Source organism: Mizuhopecten yessoensis, unplaced genomic scaffold (assembly GCF_002113885.1).
Source record: "Mizuhopecten yessoensis strain PY_sf001 unplaced genomic scaffold, ASM211388v2 scaffold7781, whole genome shotgun sequence".
NCBI classification, from domain to species: domain Eukaryota; kingdom Metazoa; phylum Mollusca; class Bivalvia; order Pectinida; family Pectinidae; genus Mizuhopecten; species Mizuhopecten yessoensis.
In genome coordinates, this window is record NW_018407219.1 from 629806 (window position 1) to 655206 (window position 25401).

General features: G+C 36.9%; 1 protein-coding gene across 1 annotated transcript in view; it reads right to left on the reverse strand.

Annotated features, from left to right (window-relative positions):
* The window catches only part of LOC110454356 (UDP-GalNAc:beta-1,3-N-acetylgalactosaminyltransferase 2-like), a 298859-nt gene that overhangs the window by 1240 nt on the left and 272218 nt on the right, over positions 1 to 25401 (reverse strand). The window contains exons 8-13 of the mRNA XM_021503824.1: positions 10028 to 10150; positions 3859 to 3943; positions 2630 to 2813; positions 1558 to 1683; positions 837 to 996; positions 344 to 400 (exon numbers count right to left, since the gene is read on the reverse strand). Of these exons, the coding sequence (XP_021359499.1) occupies positions 344 to 400; positions 837 to 996; positions 1558 to 1683; positions 2630 to 2813; positions 3859 to 3943; positions 10028 to 10150 (735 nt within the window). The remainder of the gene's footprint in view (positions 1 to 343; positions 401 to 836; positions 997 to 1557; positions 1684 to 2629; positions 2814 to 3858; positions 3944 to 10027; positions 10151 to 25401) is intronic.

Here is a 25401-nt window from a genome sequence, read left to right on the forward strand (position 1 = left end):
TAGGTCAAGACGAGAGGGGTTAAAATTTGGGTCTAGGGATTTGATTCTAATTTGGTACGGAGCAGTTCTGGGCAAATGTAGTTCAATGTTTTATAAATGAAGGACGTGATCTCTTAGTAGCAGAGATGCAGAGGCCTATAAGAGAAATGTCAAATCTTTAAAAGACTATACCCATTCAAATTTCAATTGCAACCATAATAGTTTGAAATCACCATACCAAGGTCCCAAAAATCCTGCAGAACATCACTGAACAGGTTAGACAGGTCAGTATATTGGAACTGGACTGAAACACAACTTTATTTATAATTGTTTATAAAAGTTCGCATTGCAAGTCATGTTATACCTTTATATAGCTCAGTGTGGTCGCTGACATCCATACTCCCATTGACACGTCTTCTCCCTGCCAAAACAGTACATGTACATATATATGGGAGTTACTTCCCTTACATTGGAAACTGATCATGTACACAGTCGATAAATATTAAGAAGTACAGACTCTTTTTTCACCCTTATTTGTTCCTGAAAACATTGTCTTTTCAGATTTGCTAATTACAGTAACCTTAGTTCAAACTGATACATAAATGACTTGATACGCTACATGGACTTTGACTTGTGCTCCTTGTCTCAAGGCAATTAAGACCTATTTGAAATAAAAATAATAATAAGCCTTGGATGGTGATTTCTATAACATGACACACTGAGCATGCATGGCCATCAATAGATTAAAAGTATGCATATGCATTAAAAGTTAAGTATAGTATAATCTATTGCAGCATATCATGTTAGATACGTATATTATTTCAGCTAGCGACACGGAGTCTAGTCCGACAACTTACCTGGTATGCTTTTAAATAATTGCCATTTTGTCCTAACCAGGTATGAATGCCCCTGGACACCAAATTGCCAACCCCACAGGCAAACCTGGGGTACACATCTGCAGTGTAGGTTAGTTCCCTCCACTTCCCCCACTGTTCCACCAACCACTGATCTCGGAAACTACAACCAAGTATAGCCTGATATAACTGGTTCTTACACGATATATTTTACCTTTCGGACCCAACACTTTTATGTTTGTACCCCTTGGTTTTCTTTAAAGCAACATACCTAACTTTATCTATCTTATTCATGAAATCACGCAAAAAACAACAACTGTGGTTTCTATATATATAGCTGCATATGTCATACAGTACCACAACATATTTATACAGCATCCCACTCTATACATGTGAGGGTGTACATAATATGCACATAAAAAATCATCAAATTAACCGAATGAGTTACCTACTATTGAATGGTACATTCTGTTTTCCATTGGCTAAATGCATACCTTCATACTTAAACATTTAGTCGTATGTTTTGCTATATCATAAGGGATACACAGCTCTTCTGACTTATAACCACATAAATGAACACTCTGCTATTGATATTTTTACATAATTATATTTCTTGCATATCTTTGATATGAAAATCAGAGTGTATCATATCACGTGACACTATGGAGATATATCAATGTTCTAGGAACTAATAGTTCACATCATAGAGTATAATCATACTTACCTGCCCCACCAGGTTTCTCTGTCCTTTATTTTTATCTGATCTAGATATGACAATACACTCCCAATATTAACGAAACAGTCGTCATCTGTTTTCAGAACATTGCTGGCATTGAAATGGTTGTAAAGCCTGGAAAAAATATCAATATTACAATGTTAACCCTTTGGGTGAAGGTCATTCATCTGAACAAAGTTGATAGCCCTTCATCTGAGCATGCTCCCGGCCACATCTCATCACCCTAGACCTTCTTGATACCGAAAAGTCATTTGAAGCAAAAAGTTAATGACAAATGGATGAATACTACACCTTTTAGGCCAGGTGAGGTAAAATCCTCTCAACAACCAATTTGTTTACGTAACAACACATACATGTACACTTCTAAACAGCACACGACTACATAACCATCAGTACAACATTCTGATCAATATTTATTTATCTGAGATGTAATGTAGCATTTGATTGGTCAATCAAACTAATTTGTGATGGTGTAATCATGATATGCCTTCAACAATTTTCTCCTTTGCATATGAAACCCTGATGGTATTTGTTTTTGACATCGATAACCCCAGTTTGTCCTAAAACATCACGAAATGGATTATTAATGATGTCAGAAACAATAGTGTTATTCCGAAAGGTCAATGTCATGAATGACCTCTTCACTTTAAATGCTTAACTGATGTGACTGAGCATTAATCCATGACACATTGACCGAGACTTCTAAAAATGCTAAAAGATACCATATCATTTTATCACGGTTTGAGCTTATATAAATTAGAATCGGATCACTCTACTGGAGGTTTGAGATTTGCGTCATTATAGTGTGAAAATACTTTGTATCCGTTTTTCCAGCTCCTCTCCTTGTTGCCACAAAACTCAATTTGTGAATGTAGGAGGCTTATCCCTTAATTGGTGAAACAATCAGAAATTTTAAACTTGATTGAAACATTCAGATAGGTAAATATTTGTACATTGGTGAAATAGTTGAGTAGGTATGTATTATTGGTGAAACAAACGGTGATATTTAAATAAAACATGTCAGGCAAAATAAACCAGACAATGTAAATAAATATATTACCACTGATGAAACAGTAGAAGTTTAGTTGGTAGATTTCTGTAGACATCTGTGACATTCACAAACAATATATCTCCATATTTCTCCGACTCCTGTCTAAGTTTAGAATCCATTGAGGCTCGCGTCTTCTTCCAGAACCTGTTCATTTTTTGTTGTGCAGGGAGGTGATCCTTCAAAGAGTCCATTCCTGTCAACAGCCATGATTTCTGTTTTTAACTCCTGGTATGACAGTTTAACAACCATTATATCAGCTCAAACATCAAACTTTGTTTACAATAAACCAGTGTAAAATGTATTGATTAATAAAAGCTCAGTAATCCCGATCTGCCTGAGAAAATTATTAAAAATTACTGCATATACCTTGGTTAGCTGAAGTCTGTATTAAAAATGACACTGCACTTTAAGAAATTCAACAATCTCCTCCATTAGGACACCAGGTAAAAAAGAATTTAATATCCCATGTTTTTTTGAAAAGCTTGTTCTTAACATAAAATGTCAGTTTGGAAAGTTAATTGATTGTTCTTAACATAAAATGTCAGTTTGGAAAGTTAATTGATTGTTCTTAACATGTAATGTCAATTTGGAAAGTTAGTTGATTGTTCTTAACATGTAATGTCAGTTTGGAAAGTTAGTTTGATTGTTCTTAACATATAATGTCAGTTTAGAAAGTTAGTTTGATTGTTCTTAACATGTAATGTCAGTTTGGAAAGTTAGTTTGATAGTTCTTAACATGAAATAACCAAATTCCACTGGCAACTGATGTACTCTCCACATGATAGGCTATATTGATGAGAAAGAGTTGCATGAGCAATAGCTTGGTCTAAACCCAAAATTATCACTCTAGACGCAGAACAAATCTGACCAATTTCAATGAATCAAATCAGGGATGACAATTGTATGTTGGCTTTACACTAGTAGATTAATTATGGTCAGAAAAGTATAGTTTCTTTCTGAGGTTGCTTCCCTTCACACACTAAACAAGACCTAACTAGCTTGCATTGGTTATTGTAAACTGCTCACATTGGGAGTGATTTATATATTTTCAGGTTAATTAATATGGAGAGTCAAATGTCGTAAATATCCATAAACAAACCTGTTATTGTTCATTTTGTGAATTCAAATATTTGCGAATAAATCATTTTTCATAATCATGTAAATGTTTTATGCAAACAGAAAGATTCACAGTACTTTACAGTAATTAAGAAAGGTATATTGCAGCAGAAATGACCGACCTTGAACGGTCAGCATCACGGACATCAGATGTACAGGCTGCGGTTTCTGTCCTGCGACTAGCTCCACACTGCTACTGGCCAGATCCTGTTTACAAGTACAGATGAGATGAAATTTAATTCAATTTTCTTTTGTGGTTAGACCATTCAATTGATATCACGTTAGAATTATTTATCAATGATCTAGAAAAGCATTTTGAGGGTAAAGTTACTTGGTTTTGACCCCAGAACCTCCAAGATCTATGTTTTAACCACACTAGCTGTCTGTCTACTGGTGGTTGACCTACTGTCCACATCATCTTCATTTTTCCCTCCTTTTCCATACCTGCTTCTCCTTCATTTCTTTCCTTTTCCTTACAAGCATTTGGTCCTAAACACCCATTGTCTTAGACCCTGAAGACATCTCCATGTACAACCCAGGATCTGCTATCCCTTTGCCAAGCACACATGTATTATTCTTTTATTTAATCTGTCCAGCCGTTACTGTAATTTCTGTAGCTGATTATTTCTTGTAACAAAAAGGTGGTCATGCATAGACACCAGCTTGTAATGCAATTGGACAAACTGGAATTCAAACCCAGAACCTCTGAACTTTGGACAGATAATCTGCCAGATGAGCTACCAATCAAGTCACATAGGATCTCACCAGTCCAGGTTTGCCCCAGTATCGGTCCATTATATTCAACAAAACAAATAGAAAATGTAACAGCTTTATAATAATGAGCAACTAGACCTTCACAATGTAGTTTTTTTACTTGTGTAAAGTGTTATGTCTGTCACTGGAGATTGTTTCCAGACCACTGTTAGTGTGTGCTCTCAACATACCTGTTAACCAATTCACATTTCAATGTTTCTTCCCAAAGGAAAATGTGAACAGCCAGCCCAATTTAAAGTGGTTAATCAAAATGATTAACTATCCAGCACAAGTACCCACTTAACAGATGATGTGATGGAAGATGCAATGCTGCCTTGTAACCTCCTCTTGACTTAACCCAGAGACACAACAAGGCATTTCTGTGAATGAAGTTGTGTTCAGAGTTGACTTATTATGTGTTAGTTTCTCCTACACATTTCTTACTTTTAAAAATACAAAAGTACTATGTAATCCAATACAGGGGATAGGCTTATTTTTAAAATTCCTTCAATTCCTAAATCACAGTTTATTTTTAGATTGAGTTTTCTTCCAGATGTTTTAATGTTTTTTTTTCAAATATGACACAACTCAATATCAATTCCCGGGTGAACTGGTTTGTACTCCTACATAGGTTATACACTGTAGCTTGTTCAGTGCACACAAGTTTGTGTGTCACAAGTTTGAATGTCCTGATCCTGGTTGATTCATATTCATTCACTCAGTACTTCTATCAGAAAGGAGGAATCTCCAATAGAATTTGATAAAAGTTCCAAGAAATTGAGAGAAAAAAAATCCAAGCAAATAAACGAATGTTTGCTTCTTTAAATTAACTGTGATACAAATTTGAAAAGAATGCTTTTTTAGTTTTATCAACATTTTATCAGAATTTACTCAATGAAATTGCTTCCTGAAGTTCTCAGACATATTGTCTGATCCCGTATTTACTGTATTGAATGAATATTTTGATTTGATGTTGAAATGTAGGAGGCAATCGGGACTCTACAGCTAACATCTATAGAAACAAGAAGAGGCTATAAGTGGTGATAGATTGGAAGATAAACAGAATCATCAGCACAAACAACCCAGCCCACAAGTGTTGGTGTGGGTAACACAACCCATTAAAACAAGTCTGGTGGTTGATATAAATGTCAAGAATTAAAACATGTACTTGCATAAAAGGATTTAGTATGAATGATTTTTTTTTATATGATTATAAGGTTTTTTAAATCTTCATATGAGAAACTTATTCAAACATTTTCTGAATATACAGCCAAACAGATCTGTAAATTTGTTTCCATGTACATGTAGGTAACTGTCATTGGGTCCATAAAATACAGCAACATCAAAATGGTACCGTTAATTCTATGGTGTAAAATATATGTCAGAGTTATTCCCCTTTATAGTTCATAGTTACATTATTTTATGATTATCTATTCTTACTAATTATGTGAATTAGTGTACCCAAGACTTGAACTTTCTATCAAAGTTATATATATACAGACAATAGCCATTACAAATTCCATAGCAACACGTTACAGTAAGCTTATAATGGTCAACTATAATGTCTTCAGGACTTGTTGTTCTGAAACAAAAGTCATTTGAGTCCTTTTGTTCCTTAAACTTTGTACATTGTAGTACTTACTGCCAGTTAACCACAAGCAAAATTTCATGACTTTAGGACTTTTGGAGTTTCAGAAGAAGCCGTTTGAGGGTTTAAACTAATTTGACAATTGTAACCTTGATTATGGGTCAAAAAAAATCCTTTTATGAATTCCACTGCATGCAACTGGCTACATTTGACACCTGTTTTTTTAACTTCTTTACAAAGAGAAGTTTCTGGTATATTGAATGTATAAAATATTTGACCCTGTGACCTTGTGTACAAGTCAAGGTCATTTCCTTCCTCAGACTTGGTGGTACTCTAGGCAAGCAATCTATACTAGCCATGTCTCAAGACCTCCTAGTGCCTCAGAAGAAGCTGTTTAAGTGATTCAACTGATCTGACCCCAGCTGTGACCTTGAATATAGGTAAAGTTCGATCTTTTCTTAATCTTCATAGGTACACTATGTTCAACAGCTATCAACTATACATATATCATGACTCTAATGCTTTTGGTTTTTCAGAAGAATCTATTTGAGTGTTTTAACATAATTGACCTGTGATCAGAGTATGATATAAGGTCAAGCTAACAGCCATATACAAAGACTATAATTATTGTTTCTTTAGCTTCCATGTTTGCTGTCAAAATGAAGGTCAATCATTATATTAGCATCCTGAAAATTGTTTTAATCCTGCACGAAGGTAAAACAGAGTGGGTTGCTACAACGGTTAACCACAGCTAACAACGGGTGGCTGTGGTTGCTAGGATAATATAGTTCCAGCGAATTACATCAATATTTAAGTAAATTAAGAAAATATACAGTCAACAACACTATTGTTTCGTTTGATAGCCTTTTTGTCAATTAATCTGAGTAGCTGTTCAAACATTTAATTCTGTTTCATAGAGGGCATTATGTACGCACTACTGGCTCACTGCTTCAGGAGTGCACTGTGGAATGCTCCAGAACAAAGCTGCCACTGTTTACTTGACAGAAACGGAAATTTGAATGTGCATCAATGGAGTAAGAAATTTGTCAGCATTCGATTGTTGTATGGTACATTAAACTAGATAAGATGTATCCTGAATATGTTCATGCTTCCGTATGATGAAGGAACCAAGCAATGGCTGTCATCGGTCTGTTTTCATGCGGAACCATGAGGTAAACATGTAAGTAGTTCAATAGTATTTGTAACATGCATCAATTCGTCAAACCTTATCTAGGCAATCTTCTAATCTCCGTTCATTTATCTCAAGATAAAAAGCTTAATGCGTTAGTTAACATGTATGGATGTTTGATGTCTGACACCTTAATGTTTGCGTGCCTGGTGGCTTAAACAAAGACATCATTCCTTTAACTCTTGGTTTCAGCACTTTTAACATTCAAGCAAAATAACTCTCAATGACATGTCAATATTATCTTTCATACAGATAGCTCATGGAACTTCCTGGTCTTCCGGACTTCACTCAAACCAGAGAAGGATTGTTCTGATAAAAGTAAGTTTAAAGGTATTATTGAGACAAATGGATATTAAAGTTTAAAACTGAAATATTAATATTTCTTAAGTCGCAGTCATCTGTTTCAGTAAAAGTCGTCATCAACAGCCAAGTTAATCTATTGCAGACGTCTCCCAAGTAACCAAAAGTCATATTTTGTTAGTGCAACATCATTTTTCTTCTGCAATATATTTCATAATCATCTTCATTGAAGATATTCCAAGATATAGGTAGGAAGGTGGCTTCAGCGTGGGAGAGTGTTCTGGTGCAGGACGATATTTCTGTAAAGGAAGCTAGATTATTTTGATATTCAGGAAGATATTTCTGTGTAGGAATGTCTTTATAAGAAGGTGCCTTTGTATCTAAGCAGAATTTGCTCCAGTGTGGGAAAGTGTTTTTGTGTGGGAAGGTGGTCCAGTGTGGGAAGCTGTCTTAGTGTTGGTATTTATTCTAGGAGGTACTTCAGTGTGGGAGATAGGCTGTTTAAGTGTGGGAAGGGGAAGGTGGTCCAGTGTGGGAGATGCTGTTTAAGCGTAGGAAGCAGTTCCAGTAGGGGAAGGTGGTCCAGTGTGGGAGGTGCTGTTTAAGCGTAGCAAGCAGTTCCAGTATGGGAAGGTAGTCCAGTGTGGGAGATGCTGTTTAAGCATAGGAAGCAGTTCCAGTAGGGGAAGGTGGTCCAGTATGGGAGGTGCTGTTTACGCATAGGAAGCACTTCCAGTAGGGGAAGGTGGTCCAGTGTGGGAGGTGCTGTTTAAGCGTAGCAAGCAGTTCCAGTATGGGAAGGTAGTCCAGTGTGGGAGATGCTGTTTAAGCATAGGAAGCAGTTCCAGTAGGGGAAGGTGGTCCAGTGTGGGAGGTGCTGTTTAAGCATAGGAAGAAGTTCCAGTAGGGGAAGGTGGTCCAGTGTGGGAGCCGCTGTTTCAGCATAGGAAGCAGTTCCAGTAGGGGAAGGTGGTCCAGTGTGGGAGGTGCTGTTTAAGCGTAGGAAGCAGTTCCAGAATGGGAAGGTAGTCCAGTGTGGGAGGTGCTGTTTAAGTGTAGGAAGCAGTTCCAGTATGGGAAGGTGGTCCAGTGTGGGAGGTGCTGTTTAAGCATAGGAAGCAGTTCCAGTAGGGGAAGGTGGTCCAGTGTGGGAGCCGCTGTTTAAGTGTAGGAAGCAGTTCCAGAATGGGAAGGTGGTCCAGTGTGGGAGGTGCTGTTTAAGCATAGGAAGCAATTCCAGTAGGGGAAGATAGTCCAGTGAGGGAGGTGCGGTTTAAGCATAGGAAGCAATTCCAGTAGGGGAAGGAGGTCCAGTGTGGGAGGGGCTGTTTAAGCATAGAAAGCAGTTCCAGTAGGTGAAGGTGGTCCAGTGGGGGAGGTGCTGTTTAGGCATAGGAAGAAGTTCCAGTATGGGAAGATAGTCCAGTGAGGGAGGTGCGGTTTAAGCATAGGAAGCAATTCCAGTAGGGGAAGGTGGTCCAGTATGGGAGGTGCTGTTTAAGCATAGGAAGCAGTTCCAGTATGGGAAGGTAGTCCATTGTGGGAGGTGCTGTTTAAGCATAGGAAGCAGTTCCAGTAGGGGAAGGTGGTCCAGTGTGGGAGCCGCTGTTTAAGCATAGGAAGCAGTTCCAGTATTAGAAGATGCTCCAATGTGGGAGGCCGTTTAAGTATGGGAAGGTGGTCGAATGTTGGAAGCCTTTTGTGTGGGAAGGTGGTCGAGTGTGGGATGCCGTTTACATGTGGGAAGGTGGTCCAGTATGGAATGGTGTTTAAGTGGGGAAAGTCTTTCCATATCGGGATGGTGTTTTAGTGTGGGATGGTGTTTTAGTGTGGAATGGAGTTTTAGTGTGGGATGGTAATTTAGTGTGAAATGGTGTTTTAGTGTAGGATGGTGTTTTAGTGTGGGATGGTGTTTTATTGTGGAATGGAGTTTTAGTGTGGGATGGTGTTTTAGTGTGGGATGGTGTTTTAGTGTGGAATGGAGTTTTAGTGTGGGATGGTGTTTTAGTGTGGGATGGTGTTTTAGTGTGGAATGGAGTTTTAGTGTGAAATGGTGTTTTAGTGTAGGATGGTGTTTTAGTGTGGGATGGTGTTTTATTGTGGAATGGAGTTTTAGTGTGGGATGGTGTTTTAGTGTGGGATGGTGTTCTAGTGTGGGATGGTGTTCTAGTGTGGGATGGTGTTTTAGTGTGGAATGGTGGAATGGTGTTTTAGTGTGGGATGGTGTTTTAGTGTGGGATGGTGTTCTAGTGTAGGAAGGACAGATGTTCTTGTACTAAAAATATGTCTAATATGTGAAGTTGTAATTTTTTAGGAAGGTCAGGTCTACAGTGGAAATATTTGTGCATTTGTGTGTAGTGTGTGAATGGCATACTGTATGTATAAAACTTCCTGAGGAAGTGTTGAGATTTGAAATTTGGATTTTAGAAAAAAATGTTTCTCATATTTCACACTTCCTTACCTGTAGCTTGAGTACACCAGTCACATTGCTGACAACTGTGGTAAAGGTCAAAGATGGTAGCTTGTCATACAGGACAACAACTTGGTCACTATCCAGATCCACATTCAGGTAGCCCTCGAACCCCTACAAACACAACCAAACAACTTTGTAGAGTTTTACCACGGAAAAGTTACCGTTTATTATATGTAGTTTTCTAGTTTTTATTTCATTGTAAGAAGTCAAAACATTGTGAATAAATGTGATTTAACATCGCTTAAGTAATGGAAGGGTAATTTATTTCTCAAAATTGCAATATAAATGTATTGATTGTTACAATGAAGTTAATTGATACATAGTTTACCAATACAATTAACTCATTTATGATGAGTATTTGGCATTTTGCAGGAAATCCTTTCCATCGAAAATGACCTTTCGCATTCAGTTTGAATGGCCATATCCTGTTAATAGTTTCTCTACCAATATTTTCCTTCACATGGAACTTTATCAGATATAATATGGCTTGGCTAACGTACAAATCAATCTCTGACAATATTTTTTTTTTTTTTAGAAATAAGCAATATATAAAGTGAAAATAGCATTTGATATATCAACAGTGGAACAGTATTGTCACTGAAGCAGTATTAAAACACAATTGGTCTAGACATTTCATTTTGGAGCAATACATTGCTGATTAATGTTTTATCCCTTCTATTTACAAAGTAAAACTTGTAATTTTAAGAGATAACTAATTCTGAAAGGTCTGAGACTTTTGAAACTAGCTGTGAATAAGTCTGAGTCTATCACAGACTGACACACTAGCTGTGGGAATAAGTCTGAGTCTATCACAGACTGACAACTAGCTGTGTGAATAAGTCTGAGTCTATCACAGACTGACAAACTAGCTGTGTGAATAAGTCTGAGTCTATCACAGACTGACACACTAGCTGTGGGAATATGTCTGAGTCTATCCCAGACTGACAAACTAGCTGTGGGAATAAGTCTGAGTCTATCACAGACTGACACACTAGTTGTGTAAATGATTCTGAGTCTATCACAGACTGACATACTACAGTTGTGTGACCGCACAACGCACCAAAAATACCGTGCGCACATCGTGCATACATCGTTCACACACCATCCGCACATCGTCCACACATTGTGTGCACAACTGTGCGATTTAACAATCGTTCGCCCCGTTGTGCACTTTTCTCCGCACAACTGTGCGATTTGGTACAATTTGTTGATCAATATTAAGGAATGCAAAACATATGGAGGCTCGTATGCAATAATGTACACTGTATATATTACTGTAATTTCTCATCACAGTAATTAAGATTATGTACAATTTTACAATGCGTGTTACACAGTGTTTCAGTGACCGTTAGACTGTCAATAATGGGTTTAGCTAATTCTAGGTAACAGAACAGGTAAATAACAATTTGATGAGTGACCAAAGTTTTACCTGGCCTGTCCCTGACACATAGAGCTGATATGTGATACCGTATGACCGTTATGAAAACACAACTGAACATTAAGTATTTGTTATTTGCATTCGATTTGGTCTATAGCTCCCCTTCACCTGGTTTTCACACCTTGACGAGTTACGTAAGTAGCCCGGGCGGGGGATAACTACGGTCTAGGTACAGGTACAAAGTGGCTATGTTTACCTGTATTGCCGAGACTGTGTTGTTATTTTACATGGGTCGATATAGGTTAATTGTTTAAAAAACACTGAAAACACCATTTCTAAATATAAGAAAACATAGACAGAAAGATAAGCTTATAGATGTAGCTAGAATATAGAAACATACATAAAAATCAAGTTTATATGTTTAAACACGAAACCATATATATTGTTAAGCCATTCCTCAATTTACACCAACCACGATTGTTATCGCACAACATTCGCCCGTTGTCGGCACAAATGTGCGCAAGCAATGATCGTCCAATTTTTTATCGTTCGTACTTCGTGCACACATCGTGCGCACACCGCACATCATGTAACGTTGTGCGATCCCACAACTGTATAGCCGTGTGAATAAGACGGCGTGTATCACAGACTGACACACTAGCTGTGTGAATAAGTATGAGTCTATCCCAGACTGACAAACTAGCTGTGTGAATAAGTATGAGTCTATCACAGACTAACACACTAGCTGTGTGAATAATTCTGAGTCTATCACAGACAGACACACTAGCTGTGTGAATAAGTCTGAGTCTATCACAGACTGACACACTAGCTGTGGGAATAAGTCTGAGTCTATCACAGACTGACACACTAGCTGGGAATAAGTCTGAGTCTATCACAGACTGACACACTAGTTGTGTAAATAATTCTGAGTCTATCACAGACTGACATACTACAGTTGTGTGACCGCACAACGCACCAAAAATACCGTGCGCACATCGTGCATACATCGTTCACACACCATCCGCACATCGTCCACACTTTGTGTGCACAACTGTGCGATTTAACAATCGTTCGCCCCGTTGTGCACTTTTCTCCGCACAACTGTGCGATTTGGTACAATTTGTTGATCAATATTAAGGAATGCAAAACATATGGAGGCTCGTATGCAATAATGTACACTGTATATATTACTGTAATTTCTCATCACAGTAATTAAGATTATGTACAATTTTACAATGCGTGTTACACAGTGTTTCAGTGACCGTTAGACTGTCAAGAATGGGTTTAGCTAATTCTAGGTAACAGAACAGGTAAATAACAATTTGATGAGTGACCAAAGTTTTACCTGGCCTGTCCCTGACACATAGAGCTGATATGTGATACCGTATGACCGTTATGAAAACACAACTGAACATTAAGTATTTGTTATTTGCATTCGATTTGGTCTATAGCTCCCCTTCACCTGGTTTTCACACCTTGACGAGTTACGTAAGTAGCCCGGGCGGGGGATAACTACGGTCTAGGTACAGGTACAAAGTGGCTATGTTTACCTGTATTGCCGAGACTGTGTTGTTATTTTACATGGGTCGATATAGGTTAATTGTTTAAAAAACACTGAAAACACCATTTCTAAATATAAGAAAACATAGACAGAAAGATAAGCTTATAGATGTAGCTAGAATATAGAAACATACATAAAAATCAAGTTTATATGTTTAAACACGAAACCATATATATTGTTAAGCCATTCCTCAATTTACACCAACCACGATTGTTATCGCACAACATTCGCCCGTTGTCGGCACAAATGTGCGCAAGCAATGATCGTCCAATTTTTTATCGTTCGTACTTCGTGCACACATCGTGCGCACACCGCACATCATGTAACGTTGTGCGATCCCACAACTGTATAGCCGTGTGAATAAGACGGCGTGTATCACAGACTGACACACTAGCTGTGTGAATAAGTCTGCATCTACCACAGACTGACACTCTAGCTCTGTGAAAAAGTCTGAGTCTATCACAGACTGACACACTAGCTGTGTAAATAAGTCTGAGGCTATCCCCGATCGACAAACTAGGTGTGTAAATAAGTCTGAGGATATCCGAGACTGACACACTAGCTGTGTGAATAAGTCTGAGTGTGTATCACAGACTGACAAACTAGCTGTGTGAATAAGTCTGATGCTATCACAGACTGACACACTAGCTGTGTGAATAAGTCTGAGTCTATCCCAGACTGACACACTAGCTGTGTGAATAAGTATGAGTCTATCCCAGACTGACAAACTAGCTGTGTGAATAAGTCTGAGTCTATCCCAGACTGACACACTAGCTGTGTGAATAAGTATGAGTCTATCACAGACTGACACACTAGCTGTGTGAATAAGTCTGAGTCTATCCCAGACTGACAAACTAGCTGTGTGAATAAGTATGAGTCTATCCCAGACTAACAAACTAGCTGTGTGAATAAGTATGAGTCTATCACAGACTGACAAACTAGCTGTGTGGATAAGTCTGAGTCTATCCCAGACTGACAAGCTAGCTGTGTGAATAAGTCTGATGCTATCACAGACTGACACACTAGCTGTGTGAATAAGTCTGAGTCTATCTCAGACTTAACACACTAGCTGTGAAAAAAGTCTGAGGCTATCACAGACTGATACTTTATATTTAGCTGTGAAATAAGTCTGGGGCTTTCCCAGACTGACACAATAGCTATGTAAATCAGTATGAGGAACACACTAGCTGTGTGAATAGGTCTCAGACAGACTGACATACTAGCTGTGTTAATTAGTCTGAGGCTATCCAAGACTGACAAACTAGCTGTGTGGCTAATTCTGAGTGTATCACAGACTGATACACTAGCTGGGGAGGATATACAGAGATAAAGGTTACAAATCTGAAGAGGGTACAGCATCACAACATTATCAAGGAATATAATTTTTAAAAAAACTTGTCTGTATAACTGATATGAGATACATATCCTATTATTAGACAATGTGTATAGTGTTGTAGATTATTAACCTGAAGGATAACAAGTTATAATTTGAAGGATAACAGGTTATAATCTTAGTCTGAAATTTATTTTAAGGCTTTTTGAATTTGGCATGTCATTTTTTGCTCTAGTTGAACAAATTATGACATGATCAACATTGTGATCAGCAGCGCCATTGTGTCATAGCTTTGTTCTTATTCAACCAATTCTGTGATGGTAACTCTAGAGTACTGGTATTTAACGAACCCAGTGGTATACCAATTAATGCTGGAGTGTTAAGTTTCAGTATTTCCTGATTAAAACATGAAATAATTTCACGATTTGCTATAACAACAAAGTATATAAAACGCTTGCATAATTATATCAAGACTTGACTGTACCTACTGATCAATTTCACACATCAGCACACATGTATTAGCCTTTGGAAATAACTCAGTACAGATGGAATGGGAAAAACTAATATAGAAAAAGGCCCAAAGACCTAATTGGTCACCCGGCTCCAGATATGAGATAAAACTGTTATTGGCATGACGAAAATACCAATATGTCCAAACATTAACTTTTATAGTTATCTACATTTCTCTCTGGGATTAGATAACTGATTGTTATATAAAGATTCCATTATTTTGCCTCCCCATGATGTTTGGGAGTCAAAAACATGTCGCTTACTATCTCAATGTTGGAATGTATCTATAACTCTGTTGGTAATAATGGAACAGTGGGTTTTCTTCAGAACAATTTTTATCAATATTTTCTCTCCTATTTCCTGTATTAAAATTGTACTCAATTGGTTTATAAAAAATAAATTGAATACATTAAAACTATTTAGGTTTATCCATCACAGGATTTATTTTTAGGTTAATCCATTACAGGAAAACTATTTCGGTTTATCCATGACAGGAAAACTATTTCGGTTTATCCATGACAGGAAAACAATTTCGGTTTATCCATGACAGGAAAACTATTTTGGTTTATCCATGACAGGAAAACTATTTCGGTTTAAACTATTTCGGTTTATCCATGACAGGAAAACTATTAAGGTTAATCCATGATAGGAAAACTTTTTAGGTTTATCCATTACAGAAAAAAAAATACTACTTGTCCATCAATTTAAAGTTGGGGAATATATTATATTGAGGTTCACTGCAGTGTCAGAATTGTTCAATTCATCTGCCGGTTAAGTTACCTTTTGGAAGAACAAGAGATAAATATGAAATGTATTTTACCAGAAAATCAACAGAACTATATATAATATGCAATCAATTATACATTCAGATTTAACCAAAACTCCTTTGATTTTTCTCTGGATCTAGTCTGCTGGTGAAAATTAAAAAACAAACCATGTCTGATCCAATTTTGTGTTAGTAATGTAAACCTCATAATTGACCTTGAATCAGGATGCTCGCCTATCAAGCATGAAGGTTATTTCAATTTGTCTCACTCAGCAGTCATTTTGCCACTGCCTTCCCCGCCATCCCCGACACAGCTGTGTGTCTTTACGCTTGCTTCCCTCCTTCCCACTCCACCCAATATCAACTCTTTAGGGTGGTCTAGGTTTGGATGCATCAATTTTCAGTAGCAAGTTAATCTAATATTATAAATAAATAAAGATATACTGTGATAAATTGTGTTTAAAAATATCGAGAATAAGGGGGTAGAAATAAGATGTTTTATCCAGACTTAGAAACCAAACTTTTACTAGTATTATAGGCGACATAGTGATATCCCCGGAGAGTGCACATCCAAATTGAGACAGAACTAAACTGCCAGAGCTATTATCAGCGACTGATCAAAAGCATTGACTTAACAGCACTAAGATGTTGTTTATTTTGATTCAATTTCTTTCTGAAATGTCAAATACAAATACCACCAATCTAATGTTAAAATTCAGACTAGAAATCCTGATTTCATGTCAGTTTAAAATCACAGGACTGCAGCTGATGTGGCTAAGGTCTCTTCCCTGTCAGGTGTATAAACACACTACTGTATTCAATCAGTTCATGTCTGAAGGGATATTATACTGTGAACAAAACTGGGTCTGGCGGTGAATTCTGACTAGGTAACTCAAGTTTCAAGTTTTATACGAACTTTAGGCCATTGGCCCATCAGTATACAATACATATTATACACAAAGCATGGACAATGTCAGATAATGAAGACAATCACATTCCATTATAATACCCTTAATTTGTTTGCCTCATAGATGAATTTTCCTAGTATACACAATTCTTTAATATTATGGACACTCAACAACTGAACGGCTTTAAACACAGGTGTTTTTTTCCAATAATAGCTTTTGATAAAACGTGATCTGAGATTTTGGAATTTAGAACAGACTAATAAAAAATGAAATTCACCCTCTACTTCAGAGGGGGAGTTACACTGTTTACAATATCTACATTCTCTAGGTATATTTTTATACCTTCCAACTTCTACAGCCAAAGAATGTGTAGATGTACGGATTCGAGTTAAACAAATGCGATATTTCATTGGTATATATTTTGTGAGGTAAAATTGTAATGATTCTCCGAAATCAATGATATTTTTATACAATAAACATTTTGGAGAGTTTTCCATTGAGGCCCTAAGGGATTGTATGCCTTGATCAAAAATTCTTTGTTTCATCAATGGTATTAACACATTTTGCTGAGAAATACATGGATTTAACCAAACATCATTAAGACCTAGATTATTCAATTTATCTATTACTGCTTTAGCCCAGTTGAAATCATTTTTACTACAACATTTTAATAAAAATCTATAGGAAGTGGAATTAATACAACTTTCAGATTTTAAGATCTTAAACCATTCTAATTTATCTCATACAAACTAGAGGTAATCGTCCCAATTCAAGATATACCATGTTGTTATTGGCCGATTTCTTCAATTTTAGTAATTTCTTACAAAATGTAAATGTACATGTTCTATCTCTGGAGCTTTGTGCATACACCAAATTTCACTTGCATAGAAAAGGATACTGCTTACATATGTAGCGAAAAGGTGTAGCATAGTTTTTACATTTAAGTTTAATGATGAACACTTTGAAAATAGTGCAAACATAGCTTGTCGTCCTTGGAGCTAATTGTTTTTGGATAGAAGTGAATTTATTATTGTAATTTAGAATAACACCTAGGTAAGGAAACTGATCCACACATTCGACTTTACTTCCTTTGTTATACCATTTTTCATCATTATGTAATCTTCCACCTTTTCTAAAAACTACAATTTTTGTTTTTTCCGTATTTACAGTTAAACTCCATTTTGTATAGTATTCAAAAAGGCTATCAAGAAGAGTCTGCAGACCCTGTACAGATTCCGAAAAAAATAACCAAATCATCTGCGTACATTAACAGAAACAAACTTAACTCACCGAAGTCATAATAAGTTGCACCTTTTTCAATAAAGGACATTTCAAAATCATTGATGAAAAGTGAAAACAGCAATGGTGACAAAATTTCCCCTTGCAATAAACCGACATTGTTTTCAAAAAAGTTAGAGCATTTCCCATTAATTGAAACACAGGATTTGACTGATTTATAAAGCAACTTAATAACAGACAACATTTTCAAACGCTTTGCGAAAATCTACAAAACAACAATACAATCTTTTCCTAGATGACAATGTTTTTGTTATAATAGTATGTAATGCAAATATAGCATCTATCGTACTCACTTCCGGACGAAATCCGAATTGAGCATCTGTTAAAATATCATATTTTGTACAAACATCTAAAATACGTTTATTAAGTATAGAAGTAAAAAGTTTACTAAGACAGCTTATTAAACTGATGCCTCGAAAGTTATTAGGGTCATTACGTGTACCTTTTTTACGAACAGGAATAATAATAGCAGATGACCAATTTGCAGGAAAACACCCGGCTTCTAAAATATTGTTAAACAACATACACAAATTGGGAAGGAGTAATTCTTCACAGTTAATAAAGCATTCATTTAACAAACCATCCAGTCCATGCGCTTTGCCACATTTCAAATTTCAAATAGCAGATTTTACTTCATTAAAAAGAATCGGTGCATCTAGTTCGTCATACACAATATCTTTATCAATGAAAATGTTGTCCTGTTGAGTCATCATTGTTTTGTACACTTGACAAATTTTTAAAATAATTATATAGTTGCTTGCCTGTCAATAATGGCAAATTACCTTTTTTCTTAGAAAACTTTCTGTAAAAATACCTAGGATTGTGTTTTCTCATATGTTCCAGCATGTCACCTTCATTACTTAAGTATTTCCTTTTAGACTTAGCTTCCATTTTTCTATATTCCTTTTTCTTACTACGGTAATAATTAAGAACAGCATGAGTAGTATGACTTTTGTTACAATTAAAACTATGCAGTGCATCCAAATACTGCTTACGTATTTTGTTTACATGATCATTAAACCAGGGTTTATTATCTCTACTGGCAATTAACGGTAACATTTACATTAACAGGGGGCGTGGCTTTGGTCATAGAAATATCAGGTGGTTTCTTTAGAAAGAAGGGTTCCATAATATCTTGCAATGTCTTTGTAAAAGTATCAACACAGGTATCAATAGAGTCTTGATTTAATTCTTCCGTAATAACAACCGAGTTGTTTAAGCTATCTGAATGAACTCTTAAAGCTTCCATAAACTGATATTTATATTCATCCCTCCATTTATATAAAGGTCTACTCTCAAAGTCTTGCTCGTCTAATTCTGATCCCTTAGAAAGAACAATGGAACATATTTCCACATGTAAAGGAGCGTGGTCAGAGAATTCAGTAAAATTACAAACTTTAAAATTTTTAACAATGTGAAAAAGACAAAGGTATTAAAAGGTAATTGATTACACTCATTCCATTTGAGCCACAAAAAGTAAACTCACTAGATTTTGGAGGTCCAAAGTTTCAACCCAATTCTGTACTCATTTTTCATCTCTTATAAAGGATCCCTGTCCCACTACACTATATATATAGATATATGGGTCAAAGAAGTAATATTGTCAGTAAAATCCCATATAACTTGTCCACACTGTTGGAATGACTTCTTTGCCCCATATATAAGTATATATATATATGATGACCCGCTCCCCTTTATTTAACTTAGATATAACTATGTAGCACAGTTCTGCCAGGACAGTTCTATTTACCAGGTAAGTCAGTTGATTTGACTGTCTGTAAAGAGCTCTGAGGTTCTCAGTTTGAATCCCAGTCCGGCCTTGTTACATTTATCTTTACACTCGAGGGGGGATGGATCGAGACACAGCGTCCCTTATAAGTTAACCTCAGTACTGTTCTGACAATTCCTGCCTTGGATACTTCCGTTATACAGAGTCCCTCGTTAAAATATCACGAATGAATGCCGTAGGACAGTAGGACAACACAGAGGTATATTCCAATTATCTGAATTTAATGGAGATGCTGACAGTGCTAACCAACCCTGCACATTCGACCCAGAGTGCTCCAAGGTTACGCTGTTAGAATTCACATCCTGTTTACTGATATTACTTTTGTGTCTTTCTGCAGCCCTGATATATGTTATACTTGTGTGACACTGTAAATAATGACAAATAAAACATTATTCTCAACTATAAGTGTATACTGGCAAATCTAAATCACAGAATGAATGACAACACAGTCAATTCCATGCTTGATCATGCTGGTTCTGGTTAGAAAAAGATTAACCTGACCTTGTGGAAATGATTTAAAAGAAAGTTTAGGAAATGCATGCAGGGCTGAGAGATAAAAATACTCCAGGAAAACAAACCTTCATATTACCCTACCACACATGGCCTATTTAAGTAATATTAGTATTAACTATCATGGTTACATGTAGTTAAAAAACACAAAGACTCAATCAAGTTTATTTTCTAAAATGACAAAATAAGTTTAAAATATCAGCCTAATAATATTATTGGTATGGTGAAAATTTCATTAAGGTGGCTCCACACTTTCGCAATTAACCAGCAAAATACGTTGAAACTTTCATATAATGGTTATGCAACTATGCAGAGTTGATTTTATGAAAATCTAAACACTCCGATAGTTTTTTAGCTCCGAAAAAATACCAAAAAATTGAATTTTCGTCAATTTTAATATTTTCCGTTTTTTGTGTGTGTGACATTGTTCGGGACAATTACAACAATAATAAAATGAAAAGAAGCATTTCTAATTAACCCTACAAATATTTTATTTATCGCAAAATATGTAACATATGTTACACAATGTGTTTTTTATTGAATTTGTACGGATAAAAGTGATTATCTACAAGCTAAAAGCAAACAGGACACAAAGATCTATACATATAGAATGGGAAATTGAACAAAATATACACAATGGCTTTATAATTAATTTATTTTACATTTTACAATTACTTCCATCCGGGTGAGAGTTATCTTCCTTGAAAAAAATCTGAACTTTTTGCAGAGGGGTGACATTTACACAATGACAGTTGTCCCTGTTTACATATAACAAAAATGATGGAAATAAATCAAAACTATGATATCAAAATTATCAATGTATTGTTCTTTAATGGAACCAAATTACCCTCAGTCATGTACACTTTGGACATCATTCCACAGTCCGCTAACTCACAGTATATTTATAATTACATGTCAGGTACATATGTGACCAGAGGCTATCGCATGGTATGCCGTTCTCACGTGCACTCACACATGCATTTCATAGGTATCTTGATATTTTACAAAACATTATTTTCACAGAGTAAGTAGACTACATTTGTAAACACGATTAAATCGACAGAGCGAAACTCCCTCAACAGCGAAAATCGTAACGACCTCAAGCTTATGAACTCGTGTTGCATATGTGAGGTCGGTACGTCCGCATTCCATGCGTTTCCTATATGACCTTCTTGAGGTCGTTAGGTCTCATGTCACTGTCTTCCCGTGAGTCTGTTTATGTCTATGAATTTGAAAGCTTTATTCCTGAAGTACGTGTGATTAGACATTTCCCGGTAAAATCTGGATATCGGGTGTTGACATATCATCGGCACGCACATGTACTATTGTTTACCAGGGTCCTGTTCGTTTATGCGGAGCAACCGGTTTGACCGTTTATAAATGTAACAATTTCGGGTATAAATCCTGGCGGACCTGCAAATGTGTATGCAGGCCTTGCAAGGCTTTCTCAAGGCTCGTCTAAAAGCAGCATCAGATTACCAGGTCTGACCTTATTTAATAAACGAACAACAGTGGTCCGATCGGTTTGACCGTTTAAACGAAAACGGCCCAGGTGTTACTATAATTTGCACTACGATATTGAATGCCCGATACGCCATACGGAAATGACGACACGGTGTACATGCACATTTCGATAAAGATAATGGAGTCCGAGCTGTACTTTTTCCGGAAGTACGTCACAAAAATGGACGCTGATGACGATGTGTGGAGACACCTTAAGGAAAATACAATTTTTGTTCTAAATTTTATGTTTTTCTCTTTAGTGCTGCTAACACACTACCTTAGAGTAAAATGAGATGTCTAATTTCTAGCCACTTTCTACATTTTGAAACTGTTCTCAGCTACACCAAGACTAATGTTACAGACACCTGTCCTCAGCTACACCCAGATTGATGTTACAGTCACCTGTCCTCAGCTACACCCAGATTGATGTTCCAGACACCTGTCCTCAGCTACACCCAGACTGACGTTACAGACACCTGTCATCAGCTACACCCAGGCTAATGTTACAGACACCTGTCCTCAGCTACCCCCAGATTGATGTTACAGACACCTGTCCTCAGCTACCCCCAGATTGATGTTACAGACACCTGTCCTCAGCTACGCCCAGACTAAACATGTAACAGACACCTGTCCTCAGCTACACCCAGACTGATGTTACGGACACCTGTCATCAGCTACACCCAGACTGATGTTACAGACTCCTGTCCTCAGCGACACCCAGACTGATGTTACAGACACCTGTCATAAGCTACACCCAGACTAATGTTACAGACACCTATCCTCAGCTACACCCAGATTGATGTTACAGACACCTGTCATCAGCTACACCCAGACTGATGTTACAGACTCCTGTCCTCAGCGACACCCAGACTGATGTTACAGACACCTGTTCTCAGCTACACCCATACTGATGTTACAGACACCTGTCCTCAGCTACGCCCAGACTAAACATGTTACAGACACCTGTCCTCAGCTACGCCCAGACTAAACATGTTACAGACACCTGCCCTCAGCTACACCCAGACTGATGTTACAGACTCCTGTCATCAGCTACACCCAGCCTGATGTTACAGACACCTGTCCTCAGCTACGCCCAGACTAAACATGTAACAGACACCTGTCCTCAGCTACACCCAGATTGATGTTACAGTCACCTGTCCTCAGCTACACCCAGATTGATGTTCCAGACACCTGTCCTCAGCTACACCCAGACTGACGTTACAGACACCTGTCATCAGCTACACCCAGACTAATGTTACAGACTCCCGTCCTCAGCTACACCCAGACTAAACATGTTACAGACACCTGTCCTCAGCTACACCAAGACTAATGTTACAGACACCTGTCCTCAGCTACCCCCAGATTGATGTTACAGACATCTGTCCTCAGCTACACCCAGACTGATGTAACAGACACCTGTCCTCAGCTACACCCAGACTTATGTTACAGACACCTGTCCTCAGCTACACCTAGACTAAACATGTTACAGACACCTGTCCTCAGCTACGCCCAGACTAAACATGTAACAGACACCTGTCCTCAGCTACACCCAGACTGATGTTACAGACACCTGTCCTCAGCTACACCCCCTGGTGACTGGATGAATCTTGATGTGTTTAGTCATGATCTCTTCCTCCGTTCTAGAAAAATAGTGGTAACAAACTTGATACATAAACTCAAAGACAGCTGCTAGGTGGTCCTTGTGCTTTTCTGGTTCAACTCAAATTTCCACATGAATAAAAAAAATCCAGAATGACTGCCTGGCAATAATTTTGTCTTTTCAATCCATTTGAAAATAAATTTATAATTCACAACTGAGGACCAAAGGACCATACACACAAAGTTTCATCACAATCTCTCCAGTAGCATCTGAGAAATAGCAGTAACAAAATTTCTTTACAGACTAAGTACTATCTTTTTAGCAGTTTCTGAGAAATAACTCGTTTATTTGTCATAAACTACTTAAGGTATCTTGACTGATGGATACCAGACCATGGAAGAGAACTGATTTGGACAGCTCACCATCTGAAAATGGTGGGCTACAAATAATGAGAATACTTCAGAATCTCAAGTCTGTTTGAATGTGGTTGTTCTCAAACCTGTTTCTTTTTTAAAAAAAATTTGAAATCAATTTATAAAAAACACATTCTTTACCGATTGTGAATGAAAGAGGTGTTCAGTATTACTAACAACGTGGTTATAAAGGTATTTTCAAATCAACTCTTGAATTTTTTGTTCAGCATTTTAAATTGTCTGCTCTATTGCACCATTCAGGAAGAAGATTGCAACAATTGGATGTTTTTCTTCCTTTGGCTTCAGAAGTGTATTAGCAGCTCATTACAAACTCTTCTAGTGGTATGATCACCGTCAAGGTCCTGGCCTACAGAATAAATGATGTTCTGATGGAAAAGCAGTCTGTTCAATTCTTAAGTTTTGAAAACAAATTACTTTAGAGTTCCAGGCTGCATGCCTCTAGCTGTTAAAAAAAACAATTTCTTGCTTAAAAAAAGAAATTTGTGTACATGCTTTCAATCTCAGAACATCCCAAAGGTTTAAGAGAGTCATTTCATTCACAGAACAATAGCATTACTCATCCTTTAAACACAAACAACCAATTGTTATCATAAATATAGAAAGAACTGGAACTGAAAAATAATCCCCAAGGTATTTTGCAAATTAGTCATTTCAAGATTGGTTTTAAAACTCTAAACCATGGCTTGGCAAATTAAACCTCCTCTTTTTGGTGTGTGAAATGTTATAAAACGATCATGTTAATCTCTTTTTGATACAGTCGAAAATCCAATCATAACAGACCAGATCATAAGCTGACCAGTGGTACATTAGTCATTTTGATATTCTTCAGTAGCTCATCTATATATATATACTAACTTGATATCATATATCTAGCCCTTTGCCTCCTGCTTGTGCTGCTCCTTGATCTGATGAAAGGACCCTTCTTGTTAGTGTGAATCAAACCAATTAATGACCAATGGTGAAACAGGAAAAGGGCGGCCATATTACCTTTCCTGGGACAGCCTTTGTAGAGACAAGACTGGTTACTGACCTGTATCTGAATACCTATCAAAGACCATCACACAATAACCTAATGCTGGCTATAGTTTTCCTGAAATTAGTATCTTGAAAAATAACACAGTGTTTAATTTTGTCTGGTCTAACCATATCAGCTCCTGACCAGATGAAAGTTATAACCTGATGTCATTGTTTTCACCTAACAATCAGCAATATGACCAGATTTGACAACCAGAGAGATTGATGGTAGAATGCATTATATACCACATAAAACACTGATTTTCTTACCAACAGAAAAGATAAGTTTGAAATTATTTTCCTTTAATATGTTTCATCTCATCTTTGTGTCATGTACTATATAGGTTCAACCCTTTGATTTTTCTCAGCACAGAAGCTACAGTTAAACCACTATTATATAAACATCTACATAACAAGTGGTTATGTAGATGTAAAAGTCCTACATTTTTCACCTCACAATACAAGTACAAGTACTCATTAATATAATTACATAACTTAATTATAACTTTTCTCTCCTGACTTATCTACGTCCGCTTCATCAGCTATATCACATTGAAGTATTTAGTATAAACAGAAAACGCCTACACTAGATAGATGTATACTTATTTCAAAACCTGTTAAGCAAAACAAAAATATAAGCAATTAACCTTCATGTGGGAGGAGTCCCTCAGGACAAAAACTCTATCAAAACAGTAATCCTGGAGTGTGTTTGTGTGTTTTTTATCCATGTCATTTACCAAAGGATAAAAACCGTTAT